The sequence below is a fragment of the Bufo gargarizans genome, chromosome 2 (assembly GCF_014858855.1).
Source record: "Bufo gargarizans isolate SCDJY-AF-19 chromosome 2, ASM1485885v1, whole genome shotgun sequence".
In the NCBI taxonomy this organism is placed as follows: Eukaryota; Metazoa; Chordata; class Amphibia; order Anura; family Bufonidae; genus Bufo; species Bufo gargarizans.
This window is the reverse complement of record NC_058081.1, coordinates 624711221-624736261: the sequence shown is the minus strand read 5'-3', so window position 1 is coordinate 624736261 and position 25041 is coordinate 624711221. Positions and strand designations below refer to the sequence as shown.

Here is a 25041-nt window from a genome sequence, read left to right as displayed (position 1 = left end):
ACTGCGGAGTGAAGACTACTAATAAGGGTCCATTCACACGTCCGTATGTGTTTTGCGGATCCCCAAAACACAGAGACCAGCAATGTGCATTTCCGCATTTTGCGGACTGCAGATTGCCGACACTCATAGAAAATGCCTTTTCTTGTCCGCAACTGCGGACAAGAATAGGACATGTTCTATTTTTTTGCGGAACAGAAGTGCGGATCCGGAATTGAGGATCCGAAAATGCGGACAGCACATTCTGGCCCCATTGAAAATGAATGGCTCCGCACCTGTTCTTCAAAATTGCGGAACGGATGCGGACCCATTTTACGGACGCGTGAATGGACCCTAACAGCAAAACCAAAGGTTTGTAAATGTGCATTTATATCCCTGCAAGCATTCTCCTACTATTCTGCCAGTACAAAAACGCTAAAACTCAAAATCGCTTCTGATGCTGCGTCTGGGCTTCTCAGGCGCCAATTCCTCCACAAACACAGAAACCTACACTACATGAGTGGTAGAAATCCACAGATAGATGCTCTTCTGCCAAATCTTCACCTGCTCACTTACAGTAAATGTAAATGCAATAAAATACCTAAGGCCCCATTCACGCCACCGTATTTTTTGTCTGCCTCGGACGACATTCGTGTTTTATGTGGATCTGCAAAATACATACAGTCGTGTGAATGCACCATAAGAGATGTATAAAATATAAGACATATAAGATACAATAAATCCAAGTGGAGAACTCCACATATTGCCGGGGCCATTCTCCCTTCATCAGGAATACATAGCAGTCTAAAGGCCCCTTTACACTGCCTGAGAATCGGGCAGATTATCGTTAACGGACCTATGTACACACTCTCATTACCGGCCTGTTTTGGTGCCGCTGATTACCCGATGAATGAGCGAAAAGTCCATTCATTTGGTCATAGATCATTGGTGTGGACATCTAAATCATTGTTTGCCGGCAGCAGACCGTGCCGTCTAAACAGCTTCTGCTGCCGGCAAACAATGATTCTGTCTGGTGACGAGCGACGGCATTAGTGATCACTCCTCCCCATACCATGGAGGAGATCACTGCATGTAAATGTGTCTCGTCCATCGATGAGCAGGTGATTTCTTCCCAACAGTCGTCTTCTCCATTGAGCAGTGTAACTTCTATATACACACATGTACAGTACCTCAACATACAATGGCCTCAGGATATAATATTTTTTAACTTGCAATGGTCTTTCCTGGGCCATCATCAGTTAAAGGCCTCATGCAGACAACCGTTTTTCGGATCCGCATCCGAGCCGCAGTTTTTGCAGCTCGGGTGTGGACCCATTCACTTCAATAGGGACGCAAAAGATGCGGACAGCACTCGTGTCCTATTCTTGTCCGTTTTGCGGACTAGAATACGTATGTCTACAATTTGCGGACCGCAAAAAACAAAACGATAGTGTGCATGAGGCCAAAACCAGACTCAGCATACAATGCTTCAGATCCAACCAATCACCATAGCCATTGTCTGGTAGCGCCTCTTTACAGTACAGAGCGGTACCATGTGCTCTGCGCTGCCCTCTTGTGCCAGGTGAAGGTGACTCCACCTTATTTTCCTGGTACACTATGTAGTATACAGAAAGTAATTTACAGCTCCCAGTATCTGTTCCTGACTGTTATATGCTGCTTTATCTGTCTTATGGTACTTTTACACTTGCGGCAGGACGGATCCGACAGGCTGTTCGCCATGTCGGATCCGTCCTGCGGCTATTTCGCCGGACCGCCGCTCCGTCCCCATTGACTATAATTGGGACGGGGCGGAGCTCCGGCGCAGCACGGCAAAATAGCCGCAGGACGGATCCGACATGGTGAACAGCCTGTCGGATCCGTCCTGCCGCAAGTGTGAAAGTAGCCTTAGGCTGGGTTCAGACCTGAGCGTTCTGAAACGAGCGCTCTGTATGCGCGATTGTACGGGCGTTTACAATCGCGCATACAGAGACAGGCGTGCACACATTGTCGCGCGTTCCCGAATATCTATGTGCGGGAACGCGCGACAAACGCCCAAAAAAAAGCTCAAGCACTTGTTTGAGCGTCGGGCGTTTTACAGCGCGATCGTACGCGCTGTAAAACGCCCAGGTGAGAACCATTCCCATAGGGAATCATTGGTTCTTGCCTGTTGTGCGTTTTACAGCGCGTAGGAACGCGCTGTAAAACGCTCAGGTGTGAACCCAGCCTTAGTTATCTGCTTATTTTGCTTAAATCGTCATTTACTAGTTTTCCATCTATGTATATCCGCCTTCTTTACACCGGAAGTAATATTCCCAAATGCAAAACACGTTTTCTATATTGTATTCAGAATTAGCGATTAATTCATTGGTACATATTCCTTGTATCTTCTGCTTTTACATGGATTCATTCATCCCAGAGGTGCTCAACCTGCGGCCCTCCAGCTGTTGTAAAACTACAACTCCCATCATGCCCTGCTGTAGGCTGATAGCTGTAGACTGTCCGGGCATGCTGGGAGTTGTAGTTTTGCAACAGCTGGAGGACCGCAGGTTGGGCATCCCTGACTTAACCCATTCAAACCGAGAGTTTTTTTACTCACTTATATAGCGGTGACATATTCCGCAGTGCTTTACAGACATTATCATCTATTATCATCACTGTGCTCATTGGGGCTCATAATCTAAATTCCCTATCAGTATATCTATGTGGGAAGAAACACAAACACAAGGAGAACATACAAACTCCATGCAGATGTTGTCCTTGGTCAGATTGGAGCCTAGGACCCCAGCGCTGCAAGGCACCAGTGCTAACCACTGAGCCACCATGCTGCCCACCACTGAGCCACCATGCTGCCCACCACTGAGCCACCATGCTGCCCACCACTGAGCCACCATGCTCGCTGTTTACCTCAGGCCCAGTGACGTCACTAGTATCACTGGCCTGGGCGGGGCTAAGCTCCATTCAAGTGAACAGAGTTTAGCCCCGCCCAGGCCAGTGATACTAGTCGTGACGTCACTGGGCCTGCGGTAAACAGCGAGAAGTCTGCGGCGCTGCCCCCGCCGATCAGATGCTGATGATCTATCCAGAGGATAGATCATCAGTTTAAAATAACTGTAGAACCCCTTTAACCTCTCCCTTAAAGGTAATGTTCTACCTACATAGAAGACAATGCAAGTGTCTCAGTGTTCAACTGACACTATGTTGATGTTAGCAGCAGGATAACAATATGCTGATAATAATGTTGCAACATTATTATCAGCATATTGTTATCCTGCTGCTAACATCAACATAGTGTCAGTTAAACACTGAGACACTTGCATTGTCTTCTATGATGAACTATTGCTAAGACACAAATCGGCCGATTACTGGGGTGTTTAAGCTGCTATTGCTGGACTATCTGCTGCTATTCTACCTATTATACTGCTATCAACTGCTGCTATTATTGCCTGATTTTTATTGCTATTTTTATTGCTAGTTTTAGGATTGTTCAAGTGCTATATGAATTGTATTGATCAAGATTTTAATTGAATAAAAATATTCTCAAATATTCTCAAAATACAGAATAAAATATTTCTATAAGCCATCTTCATGACCCCATAATTAGAGTGCCTGCCTGCTACTATTATCATTATTAATTATATGCAATTGGCAAGGGTGAGTCAACTTGGGCAAGAGCACCTATCTCCAGAAAACCAGTGGAGAGCCGCCTTTTTGTTATATCCTTTAAAATGTTCTACCTACATACTGGATGCCACAAAGGCACTCATTGGAGAAATAATTGTACATTCAATACCTTAAAGGGAAACTGCCATCGACTACCTCTCTCTCCAACTGTTTGCGTAGACACATAGCTGTGGTTCACCTGATGCTGGTTTTCTTTTGTTGATCTGAGGCTCCGTTCCTGAGTTATGATACTTTCTCTTAATATATAAATGAGGCCTTTGGGGCAAAGAGGGCGTCACTATTGCAGGAAAGCAGGAAAAGTTATGTCAAAAGATAGCTCAAAAAAATAAAAAGCAGGAAGGGGAGGGGCCAGATATTGCTGTTAAAAGTAACACCTTTGGAGCGAAGTAAAAAAAAAAATATACAAATGAGAGATGTTTTGTTTGAACAGTTTTGCTCTGAATGGGTTAAATGAATGATTAGAAACAATGTAAAGCAGAAGATAGTTGTATCCAATAGAAGGAATCAGTAACAATGTATCCATAGTTATTTCCACATACAATATAGGGAGAGGGTGCTGCACTTGGGAATATTACTCCCGGTGTAGAGGTGTGACATGGGAGGAAGGTGAGTCGTGTTTAGGGTATATATATTGGGAGTTGTACTGCCGTGTATTCCTGACAAAGGGGGCACCCGAAACCCCCTTCTTTTTTATGGTATCTAATATGTGTTTAAAGGGAACCTGTCACCAGTTTTATGGTGTCCTAACTAAGGGCAACATAAATAAGTGACTGATTCGCTTAGCAAAATGCTGGCTCACTTTCTTTAATTGACCCAGTCAATCTGCCAACATCTTGTATTGAAAAGCTCCAGCTGATAATGATGAGTCATGAATATTCATGAGCTCCTGACTCTCCCCGCCCACCTGCTACTGAATGACAGTTTGTTTCCATATGAATCAGCAGCAGGTGGGCAGGGGAGTGGCTATAGCTCTGAATTAAATATACGCTGGACTCAATGACATCATGCTGGACTCAAATCAGCTCATTAGCATACGGCATGCGGCATCTTTGTGTGTATATTATGAGATAACCATCTGTCACACCAGTAAGTGAATACATCTAAGGCACTTTTTAGTAGTTAATGATTGTATATAATTAGTTAGATTATAATCAAATATCCACATGACAGGTTCCCTTTAAACAATAAACTTTTCGTAGATCTACGGTAATACGTTGGTGGGAAGTGGTGTAAGACTGGCCCTGCAGTGCCCACACAGTGCAGACTTATCTGCAAAAAAACTTTTTTTTGGATTTTTTTTGGGGATTTTTTTTTTGGTGCAGATTTTCTACACATCTCATCCTTCCATTGAAAAAGGTGAAATCCGCACTAGAAAAAAATCCAACAACTGACATCCTGCAAATTTTAAAATCCGCACACTCCGTCAATTTCCATACCTAAGAAAAAAGAAAAGCGTAGACTGCGTTTTTTCAGCACAAAAGTCAGGATGGAAAAACCACGTGTAATCTGCATTGTGTGCAGGTACCCTTACTGGACCAGGAAAGGAACACAAGCATCTGCTCCCCTCATACACGTGGGTAAGAATACGTGTGGTGCGGGAGGCCGGTTTGATGCCCTGCTCGCTCTCCAAAAATCTTTTTATCGCTTTTAGATCTACTGCTCTGTCTGTGGAGCGCTGGTCACACACACATTAGTCTAAACTTGATCAAAATGGATGATTTCAGCCAAACGGAACAGGAGGCCCATTATAGAGACAAGAATAGGACATGTCTCATAATTTTTGCGGGGTCACGGAACGGAGCAACGGATGCGGACAGCACACAGAGTGCTGTCTGCATCTTTTGCGGACCTGTTGAAATTAATGGTTCCATATACGTATCGTATACGGAATCAAAATACAGTCCATATACGGAACGCAAAAAACGTTCGCGTGCATGAGCCCTTAGAGTCAGCCTCGGCTACAGTTCCTGCATACTATTCATGAACTAGAAAGGTCAGGCTGAACACTGCTCTAATGCTACTTTCACACTTTAGTTTCTATTTTCCGGTATTGAGATCCGTCATAGGGTCTCAATACCGGAAAAAAACGCTTCTGTTTTGTCCCCATTCATTGTCAATAGGGACAAAACGTAACTGAACAGAACGGAATGCTCCAAAATGCATTCCGTTTGGTTGCGTTCTCATACCGGAGAGCAGCATGCTGCGGTTTTCTTTCTCTCATGGGATGCGGAGCAAGACCCACAATGCAAGTCAATGCGGACGGATCCATTTTCTCTGCCACAATCTGCCACAATAGAAGACTTGGCTATGTTAAAAATAATACAACCGGATCCGTTCATAGTGGATGCAGATGGTTGTATTATCAGTAACGGAAGCGTTTCTGCTGAACCCTGCCGGATCCAGTAAAAACGCTAGTGTGGAAGTAGCCTGAGTCCCCTCCTTTATGTAGGTAATGTACTTATGAATTCTTTATGTTGTGTTTTAACATCCTAGCGCTGTACTCCTGCTCCATGGGAAATGGCGGCTGTGAGCACAACTGCGTCCAGATCACCGTGGCTCATTACCAGTGTCGCTGCCGACAGAATTACCAGCTGAAGGAAGACGGCAAACGCTGCGAATGTAAGTGAGATGAATTAGGTGTGATTAGATTTTATCATAGATCTCCATCATGGCAGTCAGACAAGATGGAGGCACCCTGCTCATCATAGCTGGACCACACGCATTTCAAGACGTCCTCCTACAGTACGACACCTCCTTCTCAGGAACAATTCCTTCATTTATAGAGGATCTGAATCTTCAAAATTGTAGTTTTTTAGGCTTCAGTGGCTCCTTACATTCTCATCTGCACCACCTCATCTTTTTTCTCCAGGGACCACTAAGGGCTTTTCTTTGCTTTTTTGAGGAATTCCTTGTCAGAATGAGACAGGAGAACATACATGTAATTTAGGACTGAATTATGGGAGGTATGGCATTATAATGACTGATAATATGTCATATCCAAGCTCTAGTAGAAGGGGAATATAACCTGAGGCTTCGTTCACATCACCGTTCAGCCTTTCCGAACGAAGCAGGAGAACGGAAAGGACGGATTCGGCACATAACTGAGCCGAACGGATCCTAAGGACCCCATAGACTATAATGGGGTCCGTTAGGTTTCCGTTCAGAGAAAGATTTATGAAGAGGAGACAAAACTCCTGCACGCACTACTTTTGTCTCCGCTCCCAAATCATCTTCTGAGCCGAAACCTAACGGACCCCATTATAGTCTATGGGGTTCTTAGGATCCGTCCTTTCCGTTCTCCTGCAGGAGAACGGAAAGGCTGAACGCTGATGTGAACGAAGCCTTAGCCTTAGGCCTCATGCACACGACAGTATTTTTTCACGGTCCGCAAAACGGGGTTCCGTTGTTCCGTGATTCGTGTCCGTTTTTTCTTCTGTGTGTCTTCCTTGATTTTTGGAGGATCACCAGACATGAAGGAAAGTAAAAAAAAAATTCGTTTTGGTGTCCGCCTGGCCGTGCGGAGCCAAACGGATCCGTCCTGACTTACAATGCAAGTCAATGGGGACAGATCCGTTTGACGTTGACACAATATGGTGTAATTGCAAACGGATCCACCCCCCATTGACTTTCAATCTAAAGTCAGGAGTCCCTATCAGAGTTTTCTCCAAACCGATGGTATATTTTAACTTGAAGCGTCCCCATCACCATGGGAACGCCTCTATGTTAGAATATACCATCGGATTTGAGTTACATTGTGAAAACTCAGATCCGACAGTATATTCTAACACAGAGACGTTCCCATAGTGGGGACGCTTCAAGTTAGAATATACTAAGAACTGCATACATTACTGCTGCCTGCCAGCACCCGATCTCTTACAGGGGGCAGTGATCAGCACAATTAACCCCTCAGGTGCCGCACCTCCCCAGTTTTAAATTCATTGGTGGCCAGTGCGGCCCCCCTCCCTCCCCAGTATTAGATTCATTGTTGGCCAGTGCGGCCCTCCTCCCTCCCTACCCTTTATTAAATTCATTGGTGGCCAGTGTGGCCCCCCTCCCTTCTCTGTATTAAATTCATTGGTGGCCAGTGCGGCCCCCCTCCCTCCCTGCCCTGTATTAAATTCATTGGTGGCCAGTGCGGCCTCCCCTCCCCCCCTAATTAAAATCACCCCCCCATCATTGGTGGCAGCGGAGAGTTCCAATCGGAGTCCCAGTTTGATTGCTGGGCCTCTGATCGGTTACCATGGCAACCAGGACGCTACTGCAGTCCTGGCTGCCATGGTTACTTAGCAATTTTAGAAGCATTATACTTACCTGCGCTGTCTGTGACCGGCCGGGCGCTCCTCCTACTGGTAAGTGAAATTGTGCGGATCACAGCCCCCTGTAAGAGATCGGATGCTGCCAGGCAGCAGGGTGCAGTCATGTACACAGTTCTTAGTATATTCTAACTTGAAGCGTCCCCATCACCATGGGAACGCCTCTGTGTTAGAATATACTGTCGGATCTGAGTTTTCACGATGTGAAAACTCAGATCTGAAAAGCTGTTATGCAGACGGATCTGTGGATCCATCTGTGCGAAAGTAGCCTACGGACGCGGATGAGAGTCTTGTGTGCCTCTGTGTTTTTTCACGGACCCATTGACTCGAATGGGTCCGCGAACCGTTGTCCGTCAAAAAATAGGACAGGAAACACAGATCACGGACGCAGATGACAAACGGTGCATTTTCCGAGTCAAATGGAAGTCAATGGGTCCGCAGAAAATAACGAAAAAAGAAACAACAGACACGGATGCACACAACGGTCGTGTGCATGAGGCCTTATAGAAATCTTCATCCCGAACCTCCTGATTCATACCTTTAAAACCAGAACTGCATAGAAGAATGTAGGTGACAAACCCCATTACATTGCCTGCCATTAGTGATTGTCATGGCTCCATTAGGACCTCAACCACAGAGTTTTTGACTTACAGATCCCCTTGTATGGAAGTAGGTGGTGATGCCATCACACTTTCATTTGCACCAGGTCACAGTCATTCTTGGTTTTGGCACACCTATACATCCCTGATGCACACTTGGCCCTGCCTCTTTGGACCCCTAGTGCTATTGCTCTGGCTGTGTATGGTTAAAAGTCATTCTGACAGCTTTATAGAGAAGAACCACGAGGAACTGGATGAACAGAATAGCTATAGTGATATATGGCTCCGGTCATTTTTCATGTTTCCGCCTTTTATTAGTAGCACATTTCTCTCGTTATCTCCTGTTACTTCTAATTAGTCTGAACATTCGTTCTGTTCCCCCATTCAGCAGCGCAGACCTGTGGAGTTCAGTAGTAGGAAGATCTGTGGAAAATTCCTCTTTAATTGGTTCAATGTGTTTCACAGTGAATAACCCATGTTCAACCAGAAACGGAGGCTGCATGCACCAGTGTACCAACGATGGAGGACGGGGGAAATGCTCGTGCCACCCCGGGTACAGGCTGGCAGCTGATGGAAAGACATGTGAAGGTGGAGTAGACTGAATCAATGGGGTCTCAATGTAAACATATGGTACCATGAATCCAAATGGCAAAGGGGGCCCCAGAGCTGATGGGCCGGAAAATGTTTTCCATCTCTTGTGCTTTCTGCTCGGTAAAGTTAAATGAAATTACCTGAAAGACAAGAAATCAGCCCATTGGTCTCAGTGAAATCTATGACAACACAATCAGTCTCTACTGTAATGGTTCAGTGTTATCATAGGGACATTTGTAGATCCAAATCAATGACCACATCCTTACTGTCCCTGCTGATTTATGTACCTGGCAAATCAGTTTTATTTTAATTATTATTATTACTAGTATTATTATTAGTAATTTCAGTATTACTATTATCTGGAGCTATACTAGTATTTGTAGCATTACCATTAGTATTATTACTACACAGTGTGCCAGCGTAGCTGCGTTAGTCGCATTTACGCTACTACAATGTTAAAGGGGTTGTCTCACTTCAGCAAATGGCATTTATCATGTAAAGAAAGTTAATGCGGAGCACTCTCTAATGTATTGTTATTATCCATATTGCTTCCTTTGCTGGATGGATTCATTTTTAAATCATATTATACACTGCTAGTATCCATGGTTAAAACCACCCTGCAATCCAGCAGCAGTGGCAGTGCTTGCACAGTTTAGAAAAAAATTCTAGACTATGCGCACTCCCACCGTACCGGCCACCATAGAGGCTGACACTTCTTCCTATATTGTGCAAGCACAACCACCTTTGATGGATTGCAGGGTGGTCATGTAACACCCCAGAGTGGTGTTACCACTACTGCACCCTGCTACTGTCTTTAATGGGCTAATATATTGTCATGTGTGTAATTCTGTTCCAGGTCCTATACACTGTGCATTCCTAATCTGTTTGCAACTGTTATGTTCATGTAATATGCCTGATTCACCAGCAGGTGGCAGCAAACACGGCAGAGCTGTACTTAGGTAGAATGGAACTTTCCATACCATTCTAAACCCCCCCCCCCCCCCCCCCCCCCCCGAGAGAGAGAGAGAGAGAGAGAAGTGGGCTAGCCTTACTTTCTGCAGGAATAGTGGGGACCAGTTAGGTTTAATTTAGGTCTTCCCTAGACATGGGAAGGGTGTGCAGGGGAATGTCTCTGCTAGACATGCCCACGCCAGCCAGAGCATCTTAAGCTCTGCTGGCCATGAGGCCAAAGCTTGATGCCTCAGCAGCCAGGAGGAAAGTTCCCTGGCACAACCTAGAGTCAGACTACAGAGAAGACGTGCAGAATACATAAGAAACTGAGTTATACAGCCAGACTGTCAGTACAGCAGAGTGAGATAAAGATATAGCAGAGTTGAGTTTGCCTGTCAGTTTAATGCTAAAGTCTGCTGGAACCAACACCAAGCCTGAAGCTGTTTGAAGAAACGTTTATTCGAGTAAATCTGCCATTGAACTTCATCTCAAGGTCTGGACTCAAGTTATTTCTTCAAATCCGTTGATTATTCCCCCTATTTATTGCTTCGGAGCCAAAGCCTGGGGTCCAGCCGTATCCACCGTGACACACATAAAGGGACAATTTAGGCCACAACATACCACTCAACATTTCCTACACCTGGGGTGCGATATATAGGAGGGCCCTGGGGGGAGGCACCCGGTTAAATTCTCCCGCTTGGGCCCTCTATATATACACTCACCTAAAGAATTATTAGGAACACCTGTTCTATTTCTCATTAATGCGATTATCTAGTCAACCAATCACATGGCAGTTGCTTCAATGCATGTAGGGTTGTGTTCCTGGTCAAGACAATCTCCTGAACTCCAAACTGAATGTCAGAATGGGAAAGAAAGGTGGGCTACAACAGCAGAAGACCCCACCGGGTACCACTTATCTCCACTACTAATAGGAAAAAGAGGCTACAATTTGCACGAGCTCACCAAAATCGGACTGTTGAAGAGTGGAAAAATGTTGCCTGGTCTGATGAGTCTCGATTTCTGTTGAGACATTCAAATGGTAGAGTCCGGATTTGGCGTAAACAGAATGAGAACATGTATCCATCATGCCTTGTTACCACTGTGCAGGCTGCTGGTGGTGGTGGTGTAATGGTGTGGGGGATGTTTTCTGGGCTTACTTTAGGCCCCTTAGTGCCAATTGGCCATCATTTAAATGCCACGGGCTACCTGAGCATTGTTTCTGACCATGTCCATCCCTTCATGACCACCATGTACCCATCCTCTGATGGCTACTTCCAGCAGGATAATGCACCATGTCACAAAGCTCTAATCATTTCAAATTGGTTTCTTGAACATGACAATGAGTTCACTGTACTAAAATGGCCCCACAGTCACCAGATCTCAACCCAATAGAGCATCTTTGGGATGTGGTGGAACGGGAGCTTCGTGCCCTGGATGTGCATCCCTCAAATCTCCATCAACTGCAAGATGCTATCCTATCAATATGGGCCAACATTTCTAAAGAATGCTATCAGCACCTTGTTGAATCAATGCCACGCAGAATTAAGACAGTTCTGAAGGCAAAAGGGGGTCCAACACCGTATTAGTATGGTGTTCCTAATAATTCTTTAGGTGAGTGTATATCACGTACCAGGTGTAAGAAAGCCAAGTGGTATAGTGTGGCCTAAATTGTCTCTATGTGTGTCATAGAAACATAGAAACACAGAATGTGTCGGCAGATAAGAACCATTTGGCCCATCTAGTCTGCCCGATCTAATATGAAGGATGGCCTTATGCCTATCCCATGCATGCTTAAACTCCTCCACTGTATTTGCAGCTGCCACTTCTGCAGGAAGGCTATTCCATGCATCCACTACTCTCTCAGTAAAGTAATACTTCCTGATATTACTTTTAAACCTTTGCTCCTCTAATTTAAAACGATGTCCTCTTGTAGCAGTTTTTCTTCTTTTAAATATTCTCTCCTCTTTTACCTTGTTGATTCCCTTTATGTATTTAAAAGTTTCTATCATATCCCCTCTGTCTCTTCTTTCTTCCAAGCTATACATGTTAAAGGGACTCTGTCACCAGTTTCTAACCCCCCCTTTTATAACTATGGTTCTCTCTATTGTCCCCTTCTCATTACAAAGCTGCTGTTAGAAGTAAAATCCGCCGTGTAGTTTTCATATAAATCACTTTTATCTAACCTGTCAATCTTCAGTATAAGGTGCCCAGGGCGTTTCTGTTGTTCTGAATGTGCCGGTTTTCGCCGCCGCCGTTGGTGCCCAGCTCCTCCCATGTTCTTTTCTGCGCCACCTCGATGTTATGCAATCCTCCTCCGGCTCTCGTCAGTGCCCCCTCCTCCTTTGCAAAGATCTCGCGCGTGCGCACAGGCCTGTGCCTGATGCGCCCGTGCGGACGTTTAGTTTCTGCCTCGTGGAGCGTACTGCGCATGCGCGCGATCCGGCCATTCTTTCATTCGGAAGCTGAGTGGCTGGCGGCACTGCTCGTCTTATGAGGAGGCTGAACTAAGCGAGCGCACATTCGCGCGCGATCGCGCGAATGAATGGCCGGATCGCGCGCATGCGCAGTACGCTCCACGAGGCAGAAACTAAACGTCCGCACGGGCGCATCAGGCACAGGCCTGTGCGCACGCGCGAGATCTTTGCAAAGGAGGAGGGGGCACTGACGAGAGCCGGAGGAGGATTGCATAACATCGAGGTGGCGCAGAAAAGAACATGGGAGGAGCTGGGCACCAACGGCGGCGGCGAAAACCGGCACATTCAGAACAACAGAAACGCCCTGGGCACCTTATACTGAAGATTGACAGGTTAGATAAAAGTGATTTATATGAAAACTACACGGCGGATTTTACTTCTAACAGCAGCTTTGTAATGAGAAGGGGACAATAGAGAGAACCATAGTTATAAAAGTGGGGGTTAGAAACTGGTGAAGTCCCTTTAAGGTCCTTTAACCTTTCCTGGTAAGTTTTATCCTGCAATCCATGTACCAGTTTAGTAGCTCTTCTCTGAACTCTCTCCAAAGTATCAATATCCTTCTGGAGATATGGTCTCCAGTACTGAGCACAATACTTCAAATGAGGTCTCACTAGTGCTCTGTAGAGCGGCATGAGCACCTCCCTCTTTCTACTGGTAATGCCTCTCTCTATACACCCAAGCATTCTGCAAGCATTTCCTGCTGCTCTATGACATTGTCTGCCTACCTTTAAGTCTTCTGAAATAATGACCCCTAAATCCCTTTCCTCAGATACTGAGGTTAGGACTGTATCTCTGACTTTATATTCTGCTCTTGGGTTTTTATGCCCCAAGTGTATTATCTTGCACTTATCAACATTAAATTTTAGTTGCCAGATTTTTGACCATTACTTATCAACATAAAATTTTAGTTGCCAGATTTTTGACCATTCCTCTAGTTTTCCTAAATCCTTTTCCATTTGGTGCATCCCTCCTGGAACATCAACCCTGTGTCATCAGCAAAAATACACACCTTACCATTGAGGCCTTCTGCAATTTCACTGATAAAGATATTAAACAATACGGGTCCCAGAACAGATCCCTGAGGTACCCCACTGGTAACAAGACCATGGTCTGAATATACTCCATTGACTACAACCCTCTGTTGTCTGTCCCTCAGCCACTGCCTAATCCATTCAACAATATGGGAGTCCATGCACAAAGACTGCAATTTATTGAAAAGCCTTCTATGTGGGACAGTATCAAAAGCCTTACTAAAGTCCAGATAAGCGATTTCTACTGCAGCTCCGCCATCTATTATTTTAGTCACCCAATAAAAAAAAATCAATAAGATTAGTTTGACATGATCTCCCTGAAGTAAACCCATGCTGTTTTTCATCTTTCAATCCATGGGATTTTAGATGTTCCACAATCCTCTCCTTAAGTATGGTTTCCATTAATTTCCCCACTATTGATGTCAGGCTTACTGGCCTATAGTTGCCCGATTCCGCCCTACTACCTTTCTTGTGAATGGGCACAACATTTGCTAATTTCCAATCTTCATGGTGATCCTACCTGGATACGGCTGGACCCCAGGCTTTGGCTCCGAAGCAATAAATAGGGGGAATAATCAACGGATTTGAAGAAATAACTTGAATCCAGACCTTGAGATGAAGTTCAATGGCAGCTTTACTTGAATTAACTTTTCTCCAAACAGCTTCAGGCTTTGTCTTGGTTCCAGCAGGCTTTAGCATTAAACTGGCAGGCAAACTCAACTCTGCTACATCTTTCTCTCTGACTCTGCTGTATTGACAGGCTGACAGTATAACTCAGCTTCTTATGTATGCTGCACTTCTTCTCTGTAGTCCGACTCTAGGTTATGTCAGTGAACTTTCCTCCTGGCTGCTGAGGCTGCAAGTTTTGGCCTCAAGGCCAGCTGAGCTTAAGGTGCTCTGGCTGGCATGGGCACGTCCAGCACAGACAGGCCACTGCACACCCTTCCCATGTCTAGGGAAGACCTAAACTAAACCTAACTGGTCCCCACCCTTCCTGCAGGAAGTAAGGCTAGCCCACTTTTCTCGAGAGGGGGGGTTAGAATGGAATGAAAAGTTCCATTGTACCTAAGTACAGCTCTGCCGTGTTTGCTGCCACCTGCTGGTGAACCTGGCATATTACATGAATATAACAGTTGCAAACAGATTAGGAATGCACAGTGTATGGGACCTGGAACAGAATTACACAGATGACATTTTATTAGCCCATTAAATACAGTAGCAGGGTGCAGTAGTGGTAACACCACTGTGGGGTGTTACAGTCGTAACCATGGAAACAAAAAGTGTATAATGTGATGAAAAAATGAATCCAGCCAGCAAAGGAGCCAATATGGACAATCACAATACATTAATAAGTGGCCATATACAATGTGTAATGGAGCATAACACGGCACTCAATAAAGCAAGATTTTTACTCCCAGGTGAGTGCTGTGTTATGCTTTACTACACATTGTATATGGATTCTTTAACCTGTTACGGACACAGGGCGTACCTGTACGCCCTGTGTATTTCCGATCACCGCCGCGTGGTGGCTGGACCCCGGTCAGTGCAGCCGAGATGAGGACATTTTGAGGCCTCGTTCTGCACATGGGCCTAGTCAAGAAACCTAGTGTCAGGCATTACTGGAGTGGGGACGTCCTATACCATACCCCACTAAAGTGCATAGTGTGTCGCAGGAGGGGGATACGGAAGGACACCACTACTCAGTGCGTCACGTGCCCCGATCAAAAGTAGACATATTAGGTAATAATCTGCCCCTCAGATGAACACAGTTAAAAAAATAAAATAAAAACGGTGCAAAAAAAAGTTTTTTTTGTCACCTTACACCACAAAAATTGTAATAGCAAGCGATCAAAAAGTCATATGCCCCCCAAAATAGTGCCAATAAAACCGTCCTCTCATCCCGCAAAACATGAGCCCCTACCTTAGATAATCGGCTAAAAAAAAAAAAAGACTCTTAGACTATGGAGATACCAAAATGTTTTTTTTTGTTTATAAAAAGATAATATAGTGTAAAACATTCAAAAACAGACATATTAGGTAGTGCCGCGTCCGTAAGAATCTGCTATATAAAAATTCCCCCCCAACCCCTCAGATGAACACGGTAAAAAAAAAAGTGCCAAAAAAGCAATTTTTGGGCAAATTTTCCATTTTAATCAATTTTTTCCCAATAACAAAGTAAGGGTTAACAGCCAAACAAAACGTAATATTTATTACCCTCATACCGCAGTTTACAGAAACACCCCATATGTGGTCGTAAACTGCTGTATGACCAAACGGCAGGGCGCAGAAGGAAAGGAACGCTGTATGGTTTCTGGAAGGCACATTTTTATGGCCTGTTTTTTTTGGCACCATGTCCCATTTGAAGTCCCCCTGATGCACCCCTAGAGTAAAAACTCCATAAAAGCGACCTCATCTAAGAAACTACACCCCTCAAGGTATCCAAAACTGATTTTACAAACGTTGTTAACCCTTTAGGTGTTCCACAAGAGTTATTGGCAAATGGAGAGGAAATTTCAGAATTTCTATTTCTGGTAACCTTGCCTCACATAAATGTAATATAGATAAACCAAAAATCATATGTACCCTAAAAATAGTCCCAACAAAACTGCCACCTTATCCCGTAGTTTCCAAAATGGGGTCACTTTTATGGAGTTTCTACTCTAGGGGTGCATCAGGGGGGCTTCAAATGGGACATGGTGTAAATAAACCAGTCCAGCAAAATCTGCCTTCCAAAAACCACACCTTTCCCTCTACGCCCTACCGTGTGCCCGTACAGTAGTTTACGGCCACATATGGGGTGTTCCTGCAAACTACAGAATCGGGGCAATAAATATAGCATTTTATTTGGCTGTTAACCGTTGCTTTGTTACTGGAAAAAATTGATTAAAATTAAATTTGAGAATTAAAATCTCCATTTGCCAATAACTCTTGTGCAACACCTAAAGGGTTAACGATGTTTGTAAAATCAGTTTTGAATACCTTGAGGGGTGTAGTTTCTTATATGGGGTCACTTTTATGGAGTTTCTACTCCAGGGGTGCATCAGGGGGGCTTCAAATGGGACATGGTGTAAATAAACCAGTCCAGCAAAATCTGCCTTACAAAAACCATACGGCGCACCTTTCCCTCTACGCCCTACTGTGTGCCCGTACAGTAGTTTACAGCCACATATGGGGTGTTTCTGCAAACTACAGAATCGGGGCAATAAATATAGCATTTTATTTGGCTGTTAACCCTTGATTTGTTACTGAAAAAAAATGGATTAAAATTGAAAATTTGCCCAAAAATTGAAATTCTCAAATTTCATCCCCATTTGCCAAAAACTCTTGTGTAAAGGGTTAACGACGTTTGTAAAATCAGTTTAGAATACCTTGAGGGGTGTAGTTTCTAGAATGGGGTCATTTTTGGGTGGTTTCTATTATGTAAGCCTCACAAAGTTTTTGAAAATTTCAAGATTTGCTTCTAAACTTCTAAGCCGTGTAACGTCCCCAAAAAACGTAAATGTCATTCCCAAAATGATCCAAACATGAAGTAGACATATGGGGAATGTAAAGTAATAACTATTTTTGTAGGTATTACTATGTATTATAGAAGTAGAGACATTGAAACTTGGAAATTTGCAATTTTTTTCAAACTTTTGGTAAATTTGGTATTTTTTTATAAATAAAAATGAATTTTTTAAACTTCATTTTACCACTGTCATGAAGTGCAATGTGTGACGAAAAAAAAAATCGCAGAATGGCCTGGATAAGTAAAAGTTTTTAAAGTTATCAGCACTTAATGTGACACTGGTCAGATTTGCAAAAAATGGCCTGGTCCTTAAGGTGAAATAAGGCTGTGTCCTTAAGGAGTTTAAGACACATAGCACCACTAAGGAGTATGTGGGACTAGAGATCCTCGCACTGACTGCAGCATATGCAGAGCAGTCCCAGTAGTGCCAGTCTGATTCTTGGTTGTTATTTACATTAGTAAGTGCCTTGTATTAACTTTCTCTACATGATATATGCCATTTGCTGAAGTGAGACAACCCCTTTAAGTACAGGCAACCAGGGTGTAGGAAGTGGAGAAAAGGGCATTTCTCTACATTGGGTTACGTATTAAATTTAGAAAAGGTCTGGATTTTGGGAGTTGGAGGGAGAGAAAGGTGTGCTCCCAACTCCACATGCTCCACTCATAATTTAGGGCTAATTAGGCCCATTAAAGGTATTGTCTAAGATTTAACAAAAAAAAAAAAAAAAAAGTGCTAGAGAGCAGAGGCTGTATGAAATGAAGAAAAAGCCCTTACTCACATATTGCTGCTCCCTGCTGGGTCTGCAGCACTCATGGTCGCCAAGGCGTGTGACAGCTGCCGGCACAGCGGGTATTGGAGCAGTGGTGCGGGAGCGAGGGACATTTAGACGGTGAGTTTTTTTTTTCTTCACTTCATACAGCCCCTTTCTCTCTTGGGCAATCCCTTTAAGGGCTCATGCACATGGCTGTTGCCTGCCCGTGCCCGTATTGTGGCCCGCAAACACTTCAATGGGTCCACAATCCAGAAGGAACAGTGCAGAACGGAGTGTGACTCTGTGCCTCCGCACCACAAAAAAATAGAACTGCCTGTGTAAAAATCCCTTTGTAAAATGTCCCCACAGGGCTACTTTGCATGCCCCACTCACATGCACATAACCATATCCGTTTTGTGGTCCGCAAACCACAGACCCTCAAAATACGGATAAATTCCGAGTGTAATCCACATTTTTTTCACATTAATAAAAATGACTATTCTTGGCTACAAAATGGGCAAGAATAGGAAATGTTCTATAATTTACAGGAGGGAGTCATACGGGTGCGGCCAGCACACTGATGACATCCATGTGCTGTCAATTTTTTTTTCCAGACCCATAGTGATGAATGGGTCCATGAGTGATTCACAAGAAATGTGAATAGGATGCAAATGCCAAATAAATACGGTCATGGTCATGAATCCTTTCAGTAAAAAAGTGCAAAAAAAAAAAAAAAAAAGTGTAAATGTCTCCCAGAGATCTTTTAAAATCTACCGTATTTTTCACCTCATGAGACGCACCTGCCCATAACACACACCTAGGTTTTAGAGGAGGAGAATAAGACCCCCAATGTTAATAAGACCCTCAATCAGACCTCAGCTCAGACCCCATTAGATGACTTATTAAGTGCCAAAAATATATTTGAAGAAAGGTAAAAAAAAAAACTGAAACAGTACAAATAAGAGAATCCCATGTCAATTGAAACTATCGCCATAATAGTTTAGGCAAAAAATATATATTGTATATCAAGATATCAAACACAAAATAGGGAGCTCATTTTAATAAGTTGGTATCAGTTTAAAATATGCAATTTTTTTTTTGCATTTTTGCCTGAATTAAACTTAAAAAGAATCTCTAAAAGAGGTTAAAGGGATCCTATATCTTGACCTCACAGTGGACAGCATAAAGTCGCGTCAGTCACGCTGATTTCTGCGCTCTTGCCACTGGTAAAGTTGCTGCTGAGAAATTAACGTATAATTCCAGTGCTCCGAAGAAGAGTCCGGCGTATTCATGAGCTCCCTCTCTCCTTCCACCCGCTGATGATTGACAGTTTTATCTAAAAGAGTTTACTAATGAGAGCACTGGCAATCGTCAGCGGGTGGAATAAGCTGAACTCTTCTCAGTAAGTGAATGAAGCTGAACTGCGATACCAAGTACAGCCAATGTGTGGCGCTCTTCTTGGTGAGCAAAGAGAAGGCTGCGGAGCTACTGTGTGCACCATTGCTTTTACAAACAGCTCCCAATAGCGACCACATGGTCTTTCTCTATGATATGTAGGCCTATTACATACAGCTCAGCTTCATAGTATGAGCAGTGGAACGCTAAAACCAGGTATTAATAAACTCGTCACAATGTAGCAAGAAGCAATTACTCTTCTTTTTGGCAGAAGTTCCTGTGCTTCAGCCCCTGGTTTTCATGTTTAATAATCTCCCTCCGATATCCCCTGCTTCTCCTTACAGACATTAATGAATGCGTGACCGGCCTGGCCATGTGTGCTCACAGCTGTCTCAACACTCGAGGTTCGTTCCACTGCGGTTGTAGCCCTGGATATGAGTTAGGAGCTGATGGGAGACAGTGCTACAGTAAGTGTTCCATGGGGGGGAACGTTCCGAACATCTGCAGAAAATCTGCTGCTTTGGCTGTGAAATATTTGGGGTCTGTCCTTGCCAGAAAAACACAATTACAGAACCTTTAGTTGCATTGCAGCTTCACTTTCAGAAGTACATATAGATTTAAAGGGGAACTCCACTTTTGAATCACTATTTATTTTATGCCATCCTGCAGTTAAATTCTACATATGAGGTTAGGAAACTTTATAAATCCTTTGCTTTGCTTTTCTCTTGTAATTTTTTATCCTGTAATGATTTTGATTTATGTTATTTTCTTTTCTCTATTTGCATCTACCGTATTTTTCGCTCTATAAGACGCACCTAGGTTTTAGAGGAGGAGAATAAGAAAAAAATATTTTGGATTAGACCTCAGATCTGACCCCAATGTTAATAAGACCCTCAATCAGACCTCAGATCATACCTCCAATGTTAATAAGACTCCAATAAGACCTCAGATTAGACCCCAATGTGAATGACCTCCAATCAGACCTCAGATCAGAGCCCCAATGTGAATGACCTCCAATCAGACCTCAGATCAGAGCCCCAATATGAATGACCTCCAATCAGACCTCAGATCAGAGCCCCAATATGAATGACCTCCAATTAGACCTCAGATCAGAGCCCCAATATGAATGACTCCCAAACCTCAGATAACAGCTCCATTATCAATAAATCTTCCCCATTAAGACCTCAGATCAGACCCCCAAATGTGAATGACCCCCAGACCTCAGATAACAGCCCAATTATGAATAAACCTCCCCTATTCAGACCCAACGCGCACAGTGTGATGTCACAGAGCGACAATAGCCTCACGCTGTGCGCATTAATGACCAGGAAGCAGTGAGTTCAGAGCCTGGGGAGCACTGCAATCACCTCTTCCCGGTCCTCCGATACTAATGAACGATTCCATAATGGAAGCGATCGTTAGTATTCACCCCAGAAGACACACTGGCATATTTTTTTTTGGGGGGGGGGGGGGGGGGGGGGTGTCTTATGGGGTGAAAAATGCAGTAATTCTAAATTCAGAAATGTGCAGATTTCCTGATACCAGAGGGCAGTGCATTGTGAGACCTCAGATGCTGATTACAGATTTGGAGATCAGCTGTTAGATCATGTGTCTGACAACGAAGTGTAGTTATGCTGTTGTCTGTAGCCAAGGGCAACCAGCAGAACTTTGAAATGCGCTATAGATGTTAATGGAGGAAGACAGCAAATGACAGTAGAAAACCAGACTAAGGCCAGTTTCACAGGGATGTAATATAGCCACATTTTAACATCCATATTAAAGCTTTAAGACATGGATCCCGGCAGATCTGCTGATTACTCAGACCCCACTGTTTGTGCTGATGAGGGTCTGGCACCAGGAATGCTGAATGTTTCCAATTTGCTACTTTTGAGCAATGTATTTTGTCATCTAGGGATAGAAATGGAAATCATCAACACTTGTGAGATCAACAATGGCGGCTGTTCTCATGAATGTCGACACAGCAGCACTGGCCCCATGTGCGTCTGTCCGCAGGGGTTAGATCTGGACACTGATGGAAAGACGTGTGTAGGTAAGAAGGGTTTTTGGTGATTTTTTGTTTCATGTTTGCTGCCTGTGGGCATGCGCCTCTTACTTCCGAAATTGGAGGAGGAAAACTGCCAAGATGGATTGTACTGCATTTGTCAGAATGCTGCCCCTGTCAGGGAAGTGAAAAGTGCCGCCTCAGATAAAAGACCCACCTAGTCTCCTTTGCTGGGAAAAGTAAGACCAGGGGTGCCAAACCTGCGGCCCTCCGGGTGTTGCAAAACTACAACTCCCAGCATGCCTGGAAAGCCTACAGCTATCTGAGCAAGTTGGGAGTTGTAGTTTTGCAATAGCTGGAGGTCCGCAGGTTGGGAATCCCTGAATAAGACTAATGAAGCTTTTGCTAAACATTTGTCAGGGGCCTGACATCCAGCTCGGCCTCACATAGTCTCCCAGGTGAGTCCCTCCAGCTCTTTCAGGTTGATGCAAGCTATAAACTCCCAGCGTGCTATGGCAGCCAATATGCTGGGAGTTTTTAATTTTCAACAGCTATTCCTCCAAATCATCCTGGATCCAGCGAGACAGCACTTGAAATCCAGGATTGTCCTGCTGTCCCAAAAGGCCGGTGTCATGTTCCAATCTCAACGTCTCAGGATGTAGATACAGGATGCAGATGTCTTCTCAGGATGCAGATACAGTTTGAACCCCTGCCATCTGTGGCTTGGCACAGGTAAGCGAGAGGCAGTGAAGTCATTGTGCCTGCTGGGCTGAGACACAGAGAGCAGAGACTGGAGGAGACCTAGTGATCTGCTTCATTGGTTGTGGGAATGGGACTAGGTGAGTACTTTTTTTATTTTTAGGGGCACTATTTCTGGATGTTAGCAGTACGGGCCAGCATTGTACTGGGTGGGGGCACTTAGGGCTCATTATACTATATAGAAGGGCATTATACTGTGTGGTTCACTAAGAGACCATTATACTCTGGGGGGCAGTAAGGGGTCATTATACTGTTTGGGGCAGTAAGGGGGCATCACACTGTGACATCACTAAGGGGGCATTTATATATATATATATATATATTATGTCTGGGCAGACCTAAGATAGCATGACCACTGTTTGTTAAACAAAGAATGGAACTATTACTGTTTATGGGCAAAAAAAGACTTGGTGGGTATGGGCAGGGGGACTGGGCAGGGTAAGAGGGGTGGCATAACATAAGAAAGCTGCATGCACTACAAAAGTTCTCGCTCTTTATGTCCTTTGAAAATTGGGAGGTTGGAAAATCACTGGTCTGTGAAAAATCATGCCAATGACACATTCTACCCATACTGATGCCATGCTGTGGGCCGGCACAGGTGTTGGTGCTGTGCACGGACTATTTATCCTCTGGTTGACAGTCCACAGATGCTTCTCTTTATGGAGATGGTTTGTGTTGTATTATATCCAGGATCGAACGCTGGCTGCTTCTTCACAGTCCAGTCACGCACGAGCCAGATAGATACAGATATCGCCACCAGCGAAATTAAATTGTTTAAGCAAGATTATCCAACAGGAGGTCGTGTGAGTCTACAGTGCTGCCCCGGGAGCTTCAGACATGGCCCAGCGGGTTGTTCTGGTGTTATGCTAGTAAAGTTCTGCAACTTTCTAATATACTTGGTGTTTCATTTCATAGGCATTTTCAAGATCTCTGCTTGCTGTAAATGAATAGGGAATGAGAAACACTGTAAAGACCCAGTAGAGAGAGTTTGCTTCCCAAAAGGGGCCAAACTGACGCTGATAGCCTGAGCATCCAGAGCTTGCACCACTGACTATAGACTTTGTGCCCAAACCAATGGAAAAGCAATTGATCATCTTAAATGGGTATTCCAGTGTTTTGTTATTAATGACTTATTCTCAGAATAGGCCATCAATATCTGATTGGGGGGGCTACACCCCCACACCTGCCAATCAGCTGTTTCAGTGTAGCCAACAGAAAACAAAAATTGGGCTCTGCCATATTGCAACTAGTACAAAATATAATATTCTACCAGGTGACCAGACACTTCTTCGTTGGGGTTTCAGTAGATGGTCTCCTTTAGCCTTTATTGTTGTTTCTGGTGCTCGTTGTATCCTACAATCCACCATATACTTTACTTATTGGGCCATTTTATTCTTATGTGTCATTGATGTTTCCTACCTGATATGTCCACTGTTATACTCTGACTGATGGGGAAAACACTGTGGTTATCTAAAGAGGGATCTTGTAAGGCTTCGGGGATAGGGTAAGCCTTTTCAAGATGTGGCTATATTTTATTTAGGGTTTATAGGGTACAGACAAAGTTACAATTTAGAGACCCATGGCCATTGACCTGACCTGGTAGCATCAGTGTGTATTATTACATGCTGTACCAGTAAGTATACAGCAGACCTCAGTTTGTTTTGTTTTATTAAGATCATTGCTAAGTGTTTGCTTCCCAAGGCTCCTAATTAAGTTTTAAGACTAACCGCCGTTCTATTTTTAATTGTGTAATGTATAGGGGCAGTGATGCTGACCATTTTTGTAATATACTTTAATTACTGAAATCATACATTTTTATTAGAAAAATAGCTCGAAAGTGGCCCATTTTGAGCCTTAGCGACGCGCCTCTGTCTTCTGTTTACATAACACAGTCAGTATTGAGCAAGTCTCCACAGTTATGTAAACTGTGGGCTCAAAATGGGCCACTTTAGAGCTATTTTTCTAATAAAAATGTATGATTTCAGTAATTAAAGTATATTACAAAAATGGTCAGCATCACTGCCCCTATACATTACACAAATAAAAATAGAATGGCAGTTACACTTTAACTTAATTAAAGGACTTATCCCATGAATAATGTAAAAAAATAAAATCAGACATCATACAGTACATGGCAGCCTCTTTCTAACAAAGCTTGAATCACCCCTGTATCTCACATGGATCCAGAGATCCCCTCATTCATTGCTCTAATTGTTTTGCTAGGTTTATTTCAAGCTGGCAGCTCAGGGGGAGGTGGAGTGTCCCTTCTCAGTGAGAGTGTCCTTTGTGATGCAGCTGGTGGCAATTGAAGGATGGAACTGAGCATGTGCGTCCAGCTCATTGAGCTGGACAAGGAATTTTAAAAAAGAGCAAACAGCAGGTGGCGCTATACAGATAGATTTCAGTGAATAACTCAGCGGCTATACAGATTTTTTTATTACATGCAATTTAAAAATATATTCAGAGCCAGGTGCTGGTTTGAAAAATTTAATTTTTGTTTTGTTTTAATCAACTCACATCTATAACAAGCCTTTATCACATGCAGCTTTTATTGTTTCCTATAAGAAACTGTTACTAAAATCCCTTGGCTTATCAGTTTTCTTTCTGTGCAGATGCCGATGAGTGCGCCAATGGTGCTTCCTGCTGTCAGCAAGAGTGCTCCAATTACGTCGGGGGCTACGAGTGCGCCTGTTACTCTGGTTACCGTCTCAACATGGACGGCTGTGGATGTGATGGTAAATGGGTCATGGTATTTTATTTTGGTAAATGAAGCACAGTGTAATCTACTAGGTAGCTTGACATAGATGGAACAAGATTGGAGTTACAGTCAGGTCCATAAATATTAGGACATTCGACACAATTCTAACATTTCTGGCTCTATACACCAACACAATGGATTTGAAATGAAACAAACAAGATGTGCTTTAACTGCAGACTGTCAGCTTTAATTTAAGGGTATTTACATCCAAATCAGGTGAACTGTGTAGGAATTACAACAGTTTGCATATG

The 25041-nt window shown here is 43.8% G+C and overlaps 1 protein-coding gene across 1 annotated transcript in view; it reads left to right on the top strand.

Annotated features, from left to right (window-relative positions):
* MEGF6 (multiple EGF like domains 6) overlaps positions 1-25041 on the top strand; it is a 157445-nt gene that overhangs the window by 55322 nt on the left and 77082 nt on the right. Inside the window, exons 4-8 of the mRNA XM_044277594.1 lie at positions 6151-6276; positions 9035-9157; positions 19616-19738; positions 21184-21321; positions 24645-24767. Of these exons, the coding sequence (XP_044133529.1) occupies positions 6151-6276; positions 9035-9157; positions 19616-19738; positions 21184-21321; positions 24645-24767 (633 nt within the window). The remainder of the gene's footprint in view (positions 1-6150; positions 6277-9034; positions 9158-19615; positions 19739-21183; positions 21322-24644; positions 24768-25041) is intronic.